The sequence below is a fragment of the Falco biarmicus genome, chromosome 4, assembly GCF_023638135.1.
Source record: "Falco biarmicus isolate bFalBia1 chromosome 4, bFalBia1.pri, whole genome shotgun sequence".
Taxonomy (NCBI): Eukaryota; Metazoa; Chordata; class Aves; order Falconiformes; family Falconidae; genus Falco; species Falco biarmicus.
The window spans coordinates 42,159,969-42,177,539 of record NC_079291.1 but is presented as its reverse complement, the minus strand read 5'-3'; the positions used below and the strand labels follow the sequence as shown (position 1 = coordinate 42,177,539).

Here is a 17,571-nt window from a genome sequence, read left to right as displayed (position 1 = left end):
GTAACCATGTAGAAAAACATTTTCAGCTAGTACTTCTGTAACTGTGATTAAAACATTGTTTTAATGAAATACAATCTACTTCCTGAGCTACACGAAAATATTATTTCTAGCATTAATAGCAATTCAGAGGGAAAAAGAAGTCAGCGACATTTATTCATAGAATGTAATAAATACATACCAGTTTACTAAAATGGTATTTACAGTAGCCACAGTATTGGACGTTATCTGCACCATTGCCTTCTTCTTCACAAAGAAGTCCTGCAAACTGTGCACTAAAAATAAACCAGACAACATTCAAGGAAAGCAATTTTACATCGGCTTGCACCACACTATCACAGCTGATAATATACGGGTATTTATAGCTTCATTTAATAGAAGAGATTTCCACACATGTGACTTCTAACGGCAAGCAAGCACATAACCAACCTTTGTAGCCCTGTGAAAAACATGCATGGTTTATACTTTGGCCTGATACTTTTTAATAGCCTTTAAGCCCCTCCCACAAGCTTATAGCTTGAAATATCTACATGTATTATGCAGCTACTCCCACAAATAAATAAACCAAGCAAATTACAATGATTCTTAGATCAAATTAAAGCCAAAAATGTATGGGAAAAATATATGGAAAGAAAAGCTTTTAACAAAACCATACTGTAGATCCAAAGAAGAAATTCTTCTGAAGTTGCATACATTCTTCTCTGCTTTGCCAGGAAAATTACTACTACTTTTTTTTTTTAATAGAACTTAAATGACATAATAAATTAAACCATATTTATTGGTTTAAAAGACTGTGGCAGGTTAATTTCTTTTAAAAAGAACAAGACTTACAAGATTTCTTGCCTGGGCTAATTATTACCTTATTCTACAACATTTTTTCAAATTAAATTTGCTTTTCACCATCTGTAACGTTGATTTATTTTATCAAAACCAACTTAGACATTGCAAAACCAAATATTGTTTCATTTTCCAGAGCATTTTCATTAGCCTAATAATGCAATGTTACAGTCAAAATGATGCACGGGAGTATTTAAATAAAAGAATATATAAGGCAGCTTATTTTCACTGCTTTTTAAGATCACTTTCCCTGCATTTATACATTATGTTCTCCGGCAATCCAGAAATACTGCTTCCTAAATACACGCACACCTACAGCAGGTGCCAGCTACAGAAAACATTTAAGAGAATCTCTTTAAGCAAAGATTTATTGTTCTAAGCTTGCCATACAAAACCAGATGGACTCAAGCCCATTCTTCCTTAAGACATTAGTTTTATTAATCCAAAACACCTTGCCCTGGATCTCTGCCTTCTGTAGCTTTCACATTTTTCTTCCATTTTGTAAGTATTACAGAAGTCTCTCGATATCCTCAGTCACAGTACTCTGGCTAGGTAACATTTTATAGCACATATCTGAGTTTTTTTACAATAAAAAAATTCTAAAAATTGGCAAGATAATCATTTTAATTATGAACCAGAGAATTAGGTTCTTTATGGCATTCACTGAAAACAGGGGTTTGGAAGCAAGGAAAAAAAAAAAAGATGAAAACAACTCTTGTATGCATCCAAGTGTTTGAAAGAGACCTTTTCATCTAAGCAGTTAGATGTATACAATTTTTCATATCTGTTAAGTAACTTCTTTACATGGTATGCACGCTTTGAGGAACACAATCCATCTTCACCATAAAAAGAAACTTGATATTGATCACATCCAATGAAAAGTTAGATACTTACAAAAGAGTAAACCCTGCCAGACAGTCAAGTAACTAAAAGAAAAAAGAGCTGCCAAGAAATCAGTGTCTTAACTACAGAATTATATCCTTTCAGATCTGCATAAAATATTCAAAGTATCACTTGACTACACTGAAAATACATTTAAGTAATCTAAGTATGCAAATACCATTTCTCTGACTGAGCTGGTCATGAAGCAGCATACTGGGGCACTCATAAAACACACGGGTAAATCCACAGATTACACAGGTAGACATTCTGTGTAAATCTGCTATCTATCTATTGCAAAATAGCTTCAGTTGAATTTCAATAAAAAAGTAATGCCTGTAAATTTTGGGGTGGAACTCCTTTTGCCTCCTTTTACCTGTTGACATGTGGTTTAATCTAATTATCCAGCTTCTTTTAGAAGTTTTTATAAAATGAGACAAGTGTCTCCTGAATGCAAGCAAACTTAAGTAACTGGAATGAATCAAGATGATAGACACAGCTCATTTTCTCCAACAGCTACACATGAAACCTAAATTAATAGTTCAGGTTAGATTTGTACCATTTAGATAAAATCAGTGAGGTGAATTACCCCCAAATGTTTGGAAATCTGTACCAGAAGGGTTGAGTCTAGTATATTTTCATGCATAGCTCAATGATTTTTCCCACCAATTTACCAAAAGTAAACATCAAATCACTTAACAGGTAAACAAGCAATGTTTTCACATTCCTATATCCTATAAAATATAATCTTAAGAAAAATAACATAACAGCCAAAAAAAACCACACTAACTTATTCACAGAAGCACACAGCATTTAGTATGACCCAAAGGAGTACTATCAGACACCTTTTGCAGGTCACAGCAATGTCTATGCTGCTACTGCCAGATTGTTAGTAAACTCTATTATAATGAAGTTCGGTATTCCTACACAAACCACTTTTATTTCTTTACTCAGAAATATACTGAAGAGTTCATTCAATTACTTTGTGTGCATCAATTCTTTATGGAACATCAGAGATGTTAAGTAATAAAATATACTTACCACGTTACATGAAAAGCTTGTCGACATCCATGTTTATTACATGTCATACAAGCACCAGTGGCTGCTTTACTTTCTCTTCCTTGTTCATCACAGATATAGCATGTCTATCAAAGAGAAAATACTTAACATGATAAGAAGCATACAGATAAATTCTGTGTTCTCAGAGGAGATTCTAGGTTGAGAACTACTGGATTTTGCAGCTAGCTTATATGAGAACTTCTTTATAAAAGACTAATTATGTTCGTTTGCAATAGGAGATCACCTGGTAGACACTTGGGACCTGTGTAGCACTCATCAACAGTAAAGCAGTACAAATACTCATATACTTAAATTCTATACTGCTATTCAACTAGTCAAACGGTTGAACAGCCAAAGGTTAATAGCATTGGGCTTCAAGATTTTCCTGTTTTCAAGTTTGTGTTTATGTCCTTTCAGGTCACAATTATTTTAATTCATTTAACACTACCTGTATTTGTGGCATTCAGAAACATCAAATTAGACTGAGTACAAGATACTGTATGGCATACATGCATATGCCTATAAAATTACATACAGAAAAACTGCAAACTTAAAATTTTATTCATACACTTCGTGTAGAGAGTTTTCCCAAGTCTCATAGCATGCTTCAATATTCATATGATGCTCAGTTACCTTTAATTAAATATGGTATTTGACAGAACACTGTTTTAATTTCAGCGTAACTTGGACAGCCCCATAAACATCTTACAAACTAAAGAAGCAAGAACCTTCTGTAAACAAAGCTTGATTTAGTATTTCAAACCCATTTCAACCTCAAAAATAATCTAAAATAAAAACAACCTGTCTAGTACCTGAAAAGCATTTCCATCAATTTATCTGTTTTACTGAGATACTATGCTAATTTTTAGTATTTTCAAAAACAACACCAAGACAAAAAGAATCCAGAATCTTTCTCATTATTCAATACACTGTTGTTTGTTTTGTTGGGGTTTTTTTAAACACGTAGCCAATAAACATGAATACATGCTGTATGGAAGCTCACTATTATACTAGACATCACTACAATCTCTCACCAGCGTTTCAGGGAGAAACATCAGGGAAAACTACACCTGTTTCTATTTTTTACTGTCCTGATTACTGGAAGGCCATTTAGAGATCATATCATATTTATGTGTAAAACTTAACTATTTAAGAATAGATTCTTACTGGAAGTATCCTCCAGTATTATGGCAGTCAAGTGTCTCTTTTTACATGAGAGAACCTTACTGAGGTAGCTGACATCAATGACACACTACTATCTCTGTAGAAATCCCATTAAAAGATCTTAAGATGAGAAGGGAGAAACTTTTTATTTCTTCTCAAAAAAAAAAGTCTACCTTTAAACTGTAACTGTTTTACTGCAATTATATCACAACCTCCCTTCAACGAAGCAGAGAATGAGTAGAATAATAAATAAAAATAACATCAACCATGATGGGTAGTAGAAAATACACTTTAAGAAAAATGGACCAAGATACCACTGAAATAAAAAATAAGAAGGGTATAATGCAAAACTATTATTACTTAGAAAGACATGAAAATGAGTGAAATTCTGAGATCAGAACAACCTTTTACCAAGGTATTTAGAATAACGTTTAACATGAGGCATCAGCCAATTAAAGCATTTTCATTAACACGCAAGACTCCAGGGTTGGTGAGTCATTCTTGTGTAAGTCCACAGGACTTTTAAAAAGCATTCAACCTAACAGCTCACATATCCTAAAATCATACTTTATATCCTAACATTTGAAGTATCAGAAAGGGGATAATGCTACTCAATTCTTTGCCTTGCTCCCTTTGTACATCAAGGTAGTGCACACAGATAATTCAGTTGTTTGACAGGGTCTGAGACTGGCTGCTATTCAGTTTTCCATACTATGACCTGACTGACACATTTAGCTTTTAGGAATAAACAAGGTCAAGATCTATCAACCTAATCTGAGTAACTATATTAAGTGTAAGCTACTTCAAAAGTAAGGTACCTCTATAAAGAGAAAGTTCAACAGACCCCATAAAACTCAAGTTCCATTTACGGTTCTGTTTTTTCAGAGTTCTGCCTTAAGATATGTGATTTTTTTTTCCCCACTGAAGCTCAGAAGGAAAATATAAGCATTCAATTTAGTAAGGATGTAGGCCCTGTTTTTCAACACTACATACTACATTTAGGGTCTGTCATTCAGGACCCCTTAAACTAATTTACAGTAACAGGACTGAAGAATAACAACCAACCAGCTAAGTTATGAACAAGTTTAAACATGACATGGTGGACTGCCTACCCATTTTAACCAGCTCAGTGAACTTCTATCCTTCCTATAACAGTCATAAGAACTATAAAATCTTTTTGTAATTTTCCACATGAAATGGGGCCAGAGAAGGTTCACCTTCCCATTCCAACATGGACAGTAAGTTCTCTCTAAAGCTGAGCTTCTCATACTTGTACCTTCTCTTGGACACACAAACAATTCCAGAAGCCTGAGAACGTTTCTCTTCCTTTCACAAAGCAGAAAAATTATGACCTTCACACATTTGCAAACTCATGCAGTTGCTACATTTCCTCTGAAACTCTCTGTGTCCCACCACCTAAAGCAGCACTGCTCTTCAGAGCTCTTAAGGGAAGACAGTACTCACAACTTATCTCAAACTCACTGGAAAATAAGCAAAACATTACACAAATCTTTTGACTCAGCAAGGAAACTTTACTCAAAAAAATCCACAAGTATCTCAGCTTCAATAATGGCAAAATACACATTTTGCAAAGCTGCCTTTATGTTTCTGTCAACATTTTTCTTCCAAAGATTCAAAACATAAACCTTCTTTGCAAAAGCAGAAGGTGAGGCAAGAAAAACCTTATAAAACAAAAAGTAATTGGAGAAATAGTTTACTCGTAACAACTACCCAACAGCATTCCATGCTTACAGATTCAAACCTAGGAGTTGTACAGAAATTTCTCACTGTCGCACTAAATACTGAAATAAAAGTGTAACAGCTGCCTTTACTACTAGGCAGGTCCAGAAACTCAAAATGCACTTATTTTTGATTAGTTCTTCAAAGAGATTCCTAATTGAATATAATTATGGCTTTTTTCACGTACTTTCAAATGAACCTGAAAAAGACAAACAAAGCTCACATAAACTAAATAGATATCCATGCATAACCATCCAAGGAATAACACATATCTACTAAATACGAGAGCAACTACTAGTCCATTTCTTTTTTGGAAGCGACTGTGTAAGAGCTTTCCTGTTAGTTAACCCACTAGTCATTCAGAGGATTCACTCTCTAATGCGACGGGTTTTATCCCAGAAGCACATAAGTATCAGGGAAATAGCAGCCAAATTTTGCACTGACAAGTCTTGTTTTGTTGTCCACTGTGTTTCTTCTTGTATTTAAGATTACTGTACTTTGTAATATTGCATGTTTTGAAGTGTTCAATAAAGAAAAAAGTGCACAGAAAAAAAACTGTGTAAGTTGAGTACTATCTCCTGGCAAAACTTCAATGATGTTTGTTTTTATTTTAAAAGACTACAGTATAAATTCTCCCTTACGGTAATTTTCCCGCAATTGCATATGCTAGCATTCTATATATATGCATCCAGCCACACACACATAATTATTTAGGACTTCACAGGAAATAAAATCTTTCTTAAAATCACCCTATTCCAACCTAAGTTGACAGACAGAAAGAAATTAGCACTAAGCCTCTCTAAAAACAGAAACCACTGTAGTCATTTTTTGCCTAATTACATGTTTACATTTGTTCACAATTGTACAACAGATGTTTTAAGAACCGTTTGTCTTATCTACTTGTCAAAAAAAAAAAACAACTTTTCTTTCCCATTTCCTCCCAAATTGATAGTCAGAGTTACACACTTTACAAAGTTTCTGATGTAGAAAAATGTATCATTTAAATAAACACAATGTATACTGAATAGCAAAGCCCTGGTGGGGGGTGGGGGTGGTGAAATTATTGCAGGCTAGTAGTTGTATTGGGTTTGGGGGTATTGCTGGAAACTAGCCTAATCAGGAACTGGTAGCAGTTTAGCCACAGCAGTACCAAACTCGGCACTGGCTACAGATTCACCAAGAAAGCTGGGAGAGTCCCCTGTCAGTGACTGCCTCTTAAATTCTGTGCTGTTAACAACCAGACTGCTGTTGGCAGTGAAGTTAGATTGGTTTCAGGAGGTTTGCTGCAGCAACGGCACTACAGGCATTTATTTGATTCCCTGAACTGTAGGCAAAATAAAAGACAACAAAAGCTAAGTTCTGTAAAAAGAGAGAAAAAAACAAAACAAAAAAAAATTTTGCAGGCTAGAGATATGACCCCAAACCTTGAAATTTCTGATATAGATTTCATTATATTTTACAATATACTGTAGTGGTCTGTATGAAAATAGTTTTAGGCTGACTGTTAGTTAACATGGAAAATGGGCCTGAAGCAGAACACCCACCAAAACTGCAGAAAACTAAGATCTAGACAACACCAAGAATTCTATCAACATGATCTGTATGGCACTAGTAATTATCTAGCAAGCAGGAAAAAAAATCATGGTATTTTTGCAGTAAAAAGCAACTATATACCATATATTTAGAAAAAAAATCAGTTCAAGAAAGAAGAAACTTTAGTTGTAACAAAATGGAATTAAAAACTAAGGACAGAGACCAACAATGGACTTTGTGAACAAGTAATATTAAAATATGCAGGGTACACTTTTTGAAGTTACAAAGATTTACTTATCCAGTATCAACTGCAATCAATGGAAACGGTACAAGATAAAACAAAATCCAAAGTGTTCCATGAAATATTTGAAGCACCTGAGGAAAGAACCACTACCAATTAAAAAAAAAAAAAAAAAACAAACAAAAAAAAAAACACAAAAAACCGCACACACCATAAAACACATTGTGACTACTATTCAAGGAAAAATGAGAAAACAGATGTGCTGTTGGCCCAGAGTTGAGGAAAGAGAGCAAATAAACTCATCCACTACAGCAAATCTGTACTACTTTGTATCCAAGCACAAAAGTTTTATTACTTCTGCACTTCATCTCACTGTTGCACGTTCTTGCCAATGCAGAAGGAAGCCAATACAGGTGCTCAGGTAGTACGTAATGAGAAAGCATGAGAAGAACCTTGAGTTTGACTCCTGACTTTTCAGATACACTGGTAAATAAGATGGGCAAAACATACTGATAGCAATTGTAAGAATCTGAAACAGATAAGGAAAAGACCTAAGCATGAAAAAAGGATAAGAAAACAGGGAGCATAAATCAGAGATGTAAAGGGGGCGGGGGGGGGTGTGGTGTGTCACAGACAACATGAACAGGACTGGTTTCCTTGTAGAAAGAACTTTAAAAGGTGGTATGTGCCTTCTTTCTCTCATTCTTTTCTAACATAGCCTATTCCTCTTTTACCCCAGCATCCACAAACCACCATAAAATAAAGTGAAAGAAAGAAACTAGAGGTAAAAAGAACACCACAAGAAAAATAAACTTAGTTTTTAATTAATTTTAAAATTAACTTAAAATAAATTAGTAATAAAACTAATCAGAAATTCAGACAGCTTGCTGCCTACAGAAGGCGAAAAACGAAGGAGTATGTAGTTTAGTGAGGAAGAGGTAGCACAAGTAAAACAGAAGAATGTAACTATCAATATAGAACATTAATAAGTTATTATAACTTGCGTGTTTTTTTTTTAATAAAGTCTCCCCACAATTTATAAAACATTCCATCTCACTGACACTTACTTAGAAGCAGTTCTCCTGTAAGCAAATAATCCTACTAACGAGAATATTGTTTACAAAGGCAAAAGTCAGCAAGCTTTTGCCTGAATATATTATCATAGCTTTTCTTCCTAAAAAGAAATGTTTATGGACATATCAATTCTTAAAACAGTAGGACTTGGTGGTAATTAATAACAACATTTCAAATAAGCAATAATCACATTTTAACCTATAGGAAATACTTCACATTCCTTTCAAAATAAACTGTTATTCAAAGATAACGATATTTTTAAAATTAACAAAACAGTCTCCAATCTGTAAAAGAATAATGAGGCATGGCACATAACCTTACAGCTTAATTTAATAACATAGCTTTCTTAATTCTTGAATTTATCATAAAGTCATAGCAAAAAAAATGCAACATTACTGCATACATTTATGAATTTTATTTAAACTGCATTCTAATAAGATTATTAAAGCTCACAAGTTTTAAAATAAATACATTAGATATAGATAAAAAGACATATAATTATACCTTATTATAACGATCATGAGGAACAGACTGCAACACGATAGGTTCCATTGTAGAAACATTTGCAAACTGCACCTCGGGAATGTACAGAGCACAAACCACATGAGCCCAACCTACAAAAAGTTATAATTGTATTTAATTTTAATGTATTCTCGAAGCTCAAAGGACATTTCAATTATAGTACAAAGAACCTTTTACAATACTTTTTTTCTATGGACTATTTTAACTATTTGGAATATTACAGACATAAGTTACCTAAGTCATGTTTACATGTCATTTTATATTATCCAAAGTTTAGACGAGCTCTAATACATTTTTAAGTTTAGCATTTGGATTTCATGGAGTATTACTTTTATAAATTCTCAACTGAATAATGATCTGTACAAACAGTGACACACAAATGGAAAAATGGATTATTTCTTTAAACCTCTTGGGTTAACACAGTCATCACATAAAAGCTATGCAAATTCCTGCAAAAGGGGAAATACCATCTGAACAAAATAATATTTATGCACGCATTACCATCATTTAAGACTTCTGCGTATACTTTTTATTTAAACAAAGTCATTCTAATTTGACTAGACTCCTGTTTTCTTTCTATAGAAAAAGAAATCCAAAACACACACACACACACCTTCTATCAAATCTCTTCTTTTTCTTCTTTGAATGTATGGCCAACTCATCTTTTTCGTAGGAATACCAACTCCTATATCCAGTCCTGTTCTAACTTATTAACTTGGGGTCATCAATAAATGCTCAGTTGTTATAGCACAATATGCTAAGTAACATTTCAGTAAGTAAATATACCTAATTGTCTGACATTCAGTTGGATAGAGGAGGAGGGGAAAACACCAATTCAGAAAGAAACCTACTAATTTCAGGCCTTTTTTGAATAATAAGATCCTGAAGAATTGTTAGATTGTTTCAGTGGAGGACAGTCTGCCCTAACAGTAAATTTAGCAGAAGCTGCTATATAGCTAACACAACATATTAATATACTGACCCTAATAATAGGATTACAAAAGTAACACTGCATAGTATAGTGCTACGCCACCTGAAAGTCAGTTTGGTGTGGCTAATCATTTAGTGTGAATTCTGTTCTTCCCCAAGAGGAAAACTGAAATCTTTTGTCACCAGACCTTCAAGTACACCTTAAAAGTAATTGTGCTTTCCTTCTGTCCAAGCTTACTTATATGCAAATATTAAGGACACAAAATGTCAGAGTTACATAATTAGATAATCTAGTAGATTATTAGATTAGGTAAACAAAGTAAATTATCGTTGTACAAATGCATCCTATAGTTGTTTTTTTAAAAAAATACAACAACAAGAAATCACACACAAAACCCACCATACTGCCTCGCTGCAGACCTTCTGAGTTTTGTTTTCATCTTGTATTTTCTCTTTGTAACTACTCTACTGAATCTAAAGGTTCTTAATTTCTTCACCCAACCATACGTTGACTCTTGAACTGAGCGAAACAAAGTTGTACTTACAAATAGTATTGTTGAGACTCTGGAATAGTATTTAGTATCTGGAATTGCATACGTGCTTTTCGTTCTTTTCTTAAAGCACAAATCATTTGTAGTTGCTTCCAACTGATTAGTGTCCCCCCCCTCCCCCATTTACTCAATTGGTAGTTATATATGAAGAGCACACACACATAACTATCATCATCATCAACATTCATAGTGAACGTAACATGTATCATTCTAGTATTTCATCTACAATTAAACACTGCTACTTCATCATTTTATTCACAAATAGTTTGTAGAATTACTCCACACAAGAAGAAGCATCACACTAATACAAGAGTAGGGAAAAGAAAGTACAAACTTCCTAACATGAGCTGCTTTTAAAACTACTTCCACAGACCATTTAAAATTGTCATTAACAGACTGAAAAAAAGCTATAAAAATCACAGTCTTTCTGTTCTCTGCTTGAAGTATCTTCAGGGAATAAGCGTTTATAAGGACTTCTGTAAAACTTGCAAACTGCCCTAAACCAGAGTCATCTTACTAAAGGCAGATAAATAAACGTTAACACAGTGTTAATGGTGAATATTTATCTTTAAATCTCTCAACAAATTAACTCATGTAGAAACACTATTCATGTAATAAACCCACTAAACCAGTAGAAAAGTGACACTAAAATTTTGAAAAAAAACCTTCTTCAGTTAGTTACACATAAACAGATGGCAAAAGCTTTTACTTCAGATGTAATGAAGCCTGTACTCCAGTTATACTTACTTATAATGGAAAATTATCACGTAAATATACAAAATATACCAGAGACATAAAAAAAAAAAAAAAAAAAATCACTTAAGCCAACTGCAATTTTGGTAAGCAAATTATTTTCACTACAAGAAACCAGTTTCAGAAGTAACTTTAACAACCACTCCTACACTATCAAAACAAATTAAACCTAAAAGCTTAATATATTCCGATTTCCAAAATACAGAGAGCAAAATACACTCAGAATAGGTGTTGGCAATAGCACACTTTCATGAAAACAAAAGCAGCATCTGTATAATGAAATAAATGAACTACCACATCACTAATACACTTGTTGAACAAGCAGTCAACAAGCACCCAGGGAACTGAGGACCAGGGACCTTTTCCATTGGTTGCCGTGTGGCATCCTTAGATCCCAGATAATCCAACCTTGCTGAAAATTCACAACCTGTTCACTAAAACTTTAACTCTAGGGGAGTGTGCAGCATCTTTACATTACCAGCCTCAAATGCTTACAACATAAAAGAAGCCTAACTCCAGCACCAGCTCCCACTAGGGCTCAGAGACTCCATACACAACTGCTTAAATGTTCTTTTGTCCAAAGTTTTACTGGTCAAGAAACAAAATTGTCAGAGCACAACAGCTCACCCGGAAGAACCAAAAGAGGCAGAGGTTCAGCAGCTCTCCCTGAAGAAAGAATAAGGATGACATTTTTCCATAACAAGTGTGGTTACAGATTGGTTGCCTAAAGGTGCTGTGGAATCTCCATCTTCAGAAAACTCAATAAGGTCTCCTCTACAAAACTTCTCAACTTAAGGTAGGTCAAGAAGATTCAGTTTCACCATATAAGGGCAAGATAGTAGTGGAGGAATACAGACAAGGAAGCAAACAACCATCACCTTTTCCCTAAGCATCAAAAGACTAGTCACCACTGCTACGAAGAGTAAGCACGTAAGGACGCCTACAGCAAAACAAAGCATGATAGCTTTCCTCTGTCTCTCATTGATGGAAGAAGGAGCTACTAGCATACAAGCAGACTAGACTCTTAACCATTTTCTGCAACGAAAAGGACTCGACTATACAACACAGTGAGAAAATGCCTCTCCCGTCCTCCACTGCCACTTCCTTCTCATTTTAGACAACTACTCTGAAGTAGAGCACAGAGCTCTGAATCCCAACAGAATAAAATACCTACTGTCATGTTCAGAGTTGAGTTGCTTTTGTCTACTATTTTTTACTGGATGACAATTGCCTACTTTGTCTGCAGGGATAATGAAACATCCTAAACAGACACCCATCAAAACTGTGCATACAGTGGATAAAAGAAGGAAGCATTTATAAGGATTCATGATACTTAAAACTAAATTAAAATACATCTTTTTCAATTAACTCCACTAAGCCATAAAGACTACACTGTAAATTTCCTATTCAAATCACTTGCTACGTTATTCTTAGGCAACTATGAACTTCAGCAACCACACATCTCTCCTCCTCTCTCCCCCCTCCGACCCCCCCCATGAAAAACCCCATCATTAAAAATCCAGTCTTTTTGAGCTTTCCCACTGTTTAAGTGTGAAAGATACTGTTGTAAACCCATCTTTTAGACTTAATAAAAAACAACTCCAGAAGCACTGTTCTACACGTTCAATAACACTTAAAACATTCTCACTAGTTTCTGTTGAAACTGAAAATTATTTTATCGCCATTCCTCTTCACCCAAAACACCACACAAAAATAACAACAAGATACTCTGACTTTTCTTAATTTCAACAGACTTAGCCAGGCACTCATACCATTTTTCAGATCACTTTTGTTCCAAATGAATTTGCTAAAACCATCTGTATAAACCATAACCTTTACTATTTTAATCAATTATAAGCTTCCATTCACTTTGGTTGTGCATGGTTGGCATCCAAACAACTGGCCACAGACTTATTTCTCACTTCTTTTAATTTTACGTATAAAATTTACAGTAATTGCTAACAAACTCTTACTATTCCCACTGAATTGCTTATTTACTCAATTTACTTTTGCTTTCATCTCCCTTTCAGGACAACTTTAACAGGAGGCGGGACGGAGGGGCACAGGCCTCATGTTTTTGAAAATGCTGGAACCGGCATCTTGCAAAATGTTCTTTAAATTTTCCCTACCCTCAGAATTCCCCCACCCCCCTTACTTAACTTCCTATTTTTCAGTCTTTGAGAGGGTGGCCATTTGACCTATGTGCTTTCTCAATAATAGTATTTTTACTAGATGACAATGCCTGGCTTGCTTATTTTAAAATAAACTTGGGCTTTAGCTTAAAAACAAGAAATTAAGAAATTTATTACAAGGAGCCAAATCAGCCCCTGAGTTTGCTAGTTTCTGTGTATTCTTATCAGCACTGCTTTCTCTGAAGTGACAGGGAAAAAAATACAGAAGACTACCGTGGGCTGGCAGGTTCACTGCCTCTTTTGCTTTAAACAATCCAATATTCTACAACAATCAATGCTTCTATCCAGAATCTGGTTTTGATTGTTACTTATTAGAAACAACTTACTGGTGAGATAAATTAAAATCAAAAATATTTACTTCAACTGTGCTTTCAAGTCCAATAACTTTGGCAAATGCTGCTTACCTTAAAAAAAAAAAAATGCACCATGCTTTCTAAGATAACATCACACAAGCATAGCTAAGACACTTTCCTTTGAAGAGATCTTGGGAAACAACTCTAACCAACATCAAAACAACATCAAAACCACATATAAACCAATTCCAAGATCTACTTTGATAACAATAATAATTAAAACAGTTTTATCCAATATCATAATAAATTGGAGATTCACGCTGAAAAGACTTCAGAGTTTAAAATTGTCTTATGAAACTTCCAGCTTTTGACTTGAGTCCTTTTTGATTCATCCCTCAGACACACTACTGAGTTTTTCCAATTTTTGTGTTTCTCTCTGACATGCAAAATGTTTAATTACTAGCACAGAATCTATCCAAGTTTTACTAATCTTTTGCTGAGATTTTTATTTCAGGTTCCTAACAGATTTCTAGTTCATTGAAAGCCTAGCAGTACATACTTAGCATATATAATTTGAATATACATTATTCATTAACATTCAGAGTAACAAAACTCAGCTTCTGTAATCCTAACCAAAAGTAAACAGTTCATCTGTTATCCTAATGTGACAACAAGTAGCTCCTAATAATTTCACCATCAGCAAACAAAAGACTGTTGCCAACAAAGAACTCTGTAACTAGAACCAAACTCTACTGAAGTAATCTAAAAATTAATGAAGGAAATCCAAGAAGATAAAAAATACATAGTACATTATCCACCTAATTTTATGCCTTTAAAACTACTGCTTAAGTGTTCAAAACCTGATTCACAAAAGCACTGTCACTGTCAATCAATTCATAGTACCGTTAAATCTTACAGTACAAATTTTGAAGCCTTACTTTTAGAATTTTTACTTCATAATAAAGTAACAGCAACAAACTTGTAGTCCATCCTACTATCCAAATCAAGAGAAGCCCACCTATAGCTTGTGATCTAAAAGACACAGAGTAGACACTACACTAGGGCCTCTACTTAACTACAATCAATGTTAAAGCTGTACTGCAAAGCAGTACCAGACTGCAGAGGCCAGAATCACAAACTCACACCAAGATCCAACCATAGTGTCAGTCTGGTCCCACAGGAGAGCTCCGGAATGTCATCACCGTCTCCTAACCATGCACCAATTCCAGAGTAGAATTTGTTTATGTGTTTTGTGTAGTTCTTGAAGAGTCCAATATAACTCACTAAGGAAATTCTACTTTGCTTAAAACTACAGCTCACTCCTAAATCAAGTGAAGGAATTATTCTAGCATGGAAAAACATTTCCTTTTGAAATGTTAGTTCATTTCTTATCATGGTTGCTCCAGGTTGTAATTTAAGGATATATCTCAATTCATTTCAACCATGGGCTGCCACTAAAAGGTAAGGTCTCACCTTACTGTTCACTTTCAACAGTGCCTCCTTGGCCTATCCACATAGTATAAGCTTGCCATGTAGCAGAGTACAATATTTTATTCACCCGATTACTAAACTTGTGGGATAACAGAAGTTTACCTTTCCAGTACAATCAGTAAATAAGTTGATACAACCCACACTGAGGCGGTGTGATTACCATACACAAAACTACCAGTGCAGAAACAGCCACCCATGGGATAACTACAGGCCACTCTGCTCAGCAGAGGTCAACAGCTGTTCTAGATTACAGGAAATTGCACCCTCAGTTTCCACAACTATCAGATCTGCTGACTGACCCCAAGACTCAGCTCTGTCCCACTCTGAAAGGTGAATACAGCAAGATGTCCTTAAGACTGTTACCATTTGCCAGAGGGTAAAAATAAATGCTATTGTAGGCCTTTAGTTAAGCTCTCTCCATGAAGGCATTCCACATGCTTTTTTATGTTGACCCTGATCTTCCTTTCCTGTAAAGACAATAAAACTTGCAGAAAATAAAGCTATCATCTTAAGTTACTATATTTTCCTTACCCTAGTAAATACAGTTTTAGAGTTTGCTGTAGTTAATACAGTGTTGTAACTGCATTGTTTGATCCAGTCTTTTCAAAGCTGGGTAAAAAAAGTGCTCACACTTAACCACTAGAGCTCTCACAACTGTGGTTGCTAGTCATTGGTACATAGAAAGAAGGATAATTTCTGATAAAATAAATCAATAGTTTGTCTATGAAGCAAAGGCTTCACCCTACAGAATCCTGCTATAGAATTTCACCAAACTCTCCATTTATCAAAATTTGTTCCTCAAAGAATTGGTACATTTGAAAAATTCACTTTGGATCATCATTCAGCAGCACAGCAAATAGTACATTTTTAAAACAGCTTCAGATTACATTCCACTGGTACACTGAGTAAGCTAATAGCTTTAATAATTTTATCTGGCATGCTACAAGCATTAATGAGTTTCTTTCCCCTTCCTCAAGAAATCCTTTGATACAACATAAGGAAGTAGTGTCATAAATATTTATCTAAAGCTCTAAAAAAATCTGTCATAGTTATACATTATGATTACTAGCAATATAAATAATAAATACACAATATAGATTACATGGTAGTATGTATATTAGTAAAATATTTTAAATTGTTTATCAATTTTTAATGTCTTTCCCAGTTAAAAAAAATAAATACACATTCAAATCCCTACAAATCTGCACAACACTAAAGGACCACAACATCTGTAGGTAAGCACCTCTTACAAAATGCGTATGCCTGAATGCGTACATATGACATTATACCATCCACATTTTTAGACATTAATACCCAGAAAATGTATCAGATCAGTAAACTTGAAGGTGAGAGCTGCTGACTAACAACAGCGATAGCAAAATTGAGCGTATAATGTTTTTATAGACTTGGGAGACCCCGACGCTAACCCAGGGGATGGGAAGAGGGCCTGGACCATGACATAAAACCACCACATTGTTAACTGGCTTTTTCCCAAGCAGCTGCATGAAAGAAGTCTTGGTGAAAAGTCACACAAAGAATGCTGTTAGACAGCATTCCTGATCATCATCCAGTGGAATCAGATTTCAAAGTAACAACTTGTACAGCAAAATCAAGCCTTCTAGGCTTACAGAAAATCGTGGACAAGATTACTGTAGGAAAACTATTTGAATAGGAGATGCACAGTATTACATACAACTGCACAATTTGCACAAAAACACACTGCATACCCAGTATTGTGAGAAGATAGAAGAATTTGGATTCAAAAAAAACCATAATACATTCCAATGCTCGTGATTTTATTTCCTCCTCACTGAGTGTCAAAAACCCAAAAGGAAATTACTGCAACAGTTAAGGAAACATTACTGAATGGAAAAGGCCCAAAACTGTCAAACAGCCAACAATTCTCAAGTATCTTCAAACAAATGCTCACTTGTTGCTTTTCTGTTTTCCAAAAAAAATGTGTTTATATTTTGTCCAACTACTAATCCATATAGAGTACAAAACTAAAAGTAAAGTTAACCTCTCTTTCAACAGCCTTCTTACACATAAGACAGCAAATCAATTAGCAACTCATACACGCATCAGTTTTTCTCATTTCAAAAAAACAGTCATGTGTTTAAAACCACAGTGGTGCCTCTGAATGAACATGAATACCAAACTTAGCAAGGAATTCTGTCAATAAATATATTCTAAGAGAAAAGTTCCTTTTTCAACTCAATCCTATTTTTCTACTTTTAATATCAATTAAAAAAATCAATAAAAACTACAGTAAATAACAGAATTTATAGAACTGCAGCCTCTGAACACTGAAAAGT

General features: G+C 34.5%; 1 protein-coding gene across 5 annotated transcripts in view; it reads right to left on the bottom strand.

Moving 5' to 3' along the window:
• The window catches only part of MLLT10 (MLLT10 histone lysine methyltransferase DOT1L cofactor), a 136,903-nt gene that overhangs the window by 84,936 nt on the left and 34,396 nt on the right, over positions 1 to 17,571 (bottom strand). For all 5 annotated transcript variants that reach the window (XM_056337512.1, XM_056337510.1, XM_056337515.1 and 2 more), the window contains exons 5-7: positions 9,029 to 9,138; positions 2,755 to 2,858; positions 179 to 272 (exon numbers count right to left, since the gene is read on the bottom strand). In XM_056337512.1, coding sequence (XP_056193487.1) covers positions 179 to 272; positions 2,755 to 2,858; positions 9,029 to 9,138 — 308 coding nt within the window. The remainder of the gene's footprint in view (positions 1 to 178; positions 273 to 2,754; positions 2,859 to 9,028; positions 9,139 to 17,571) is intronic.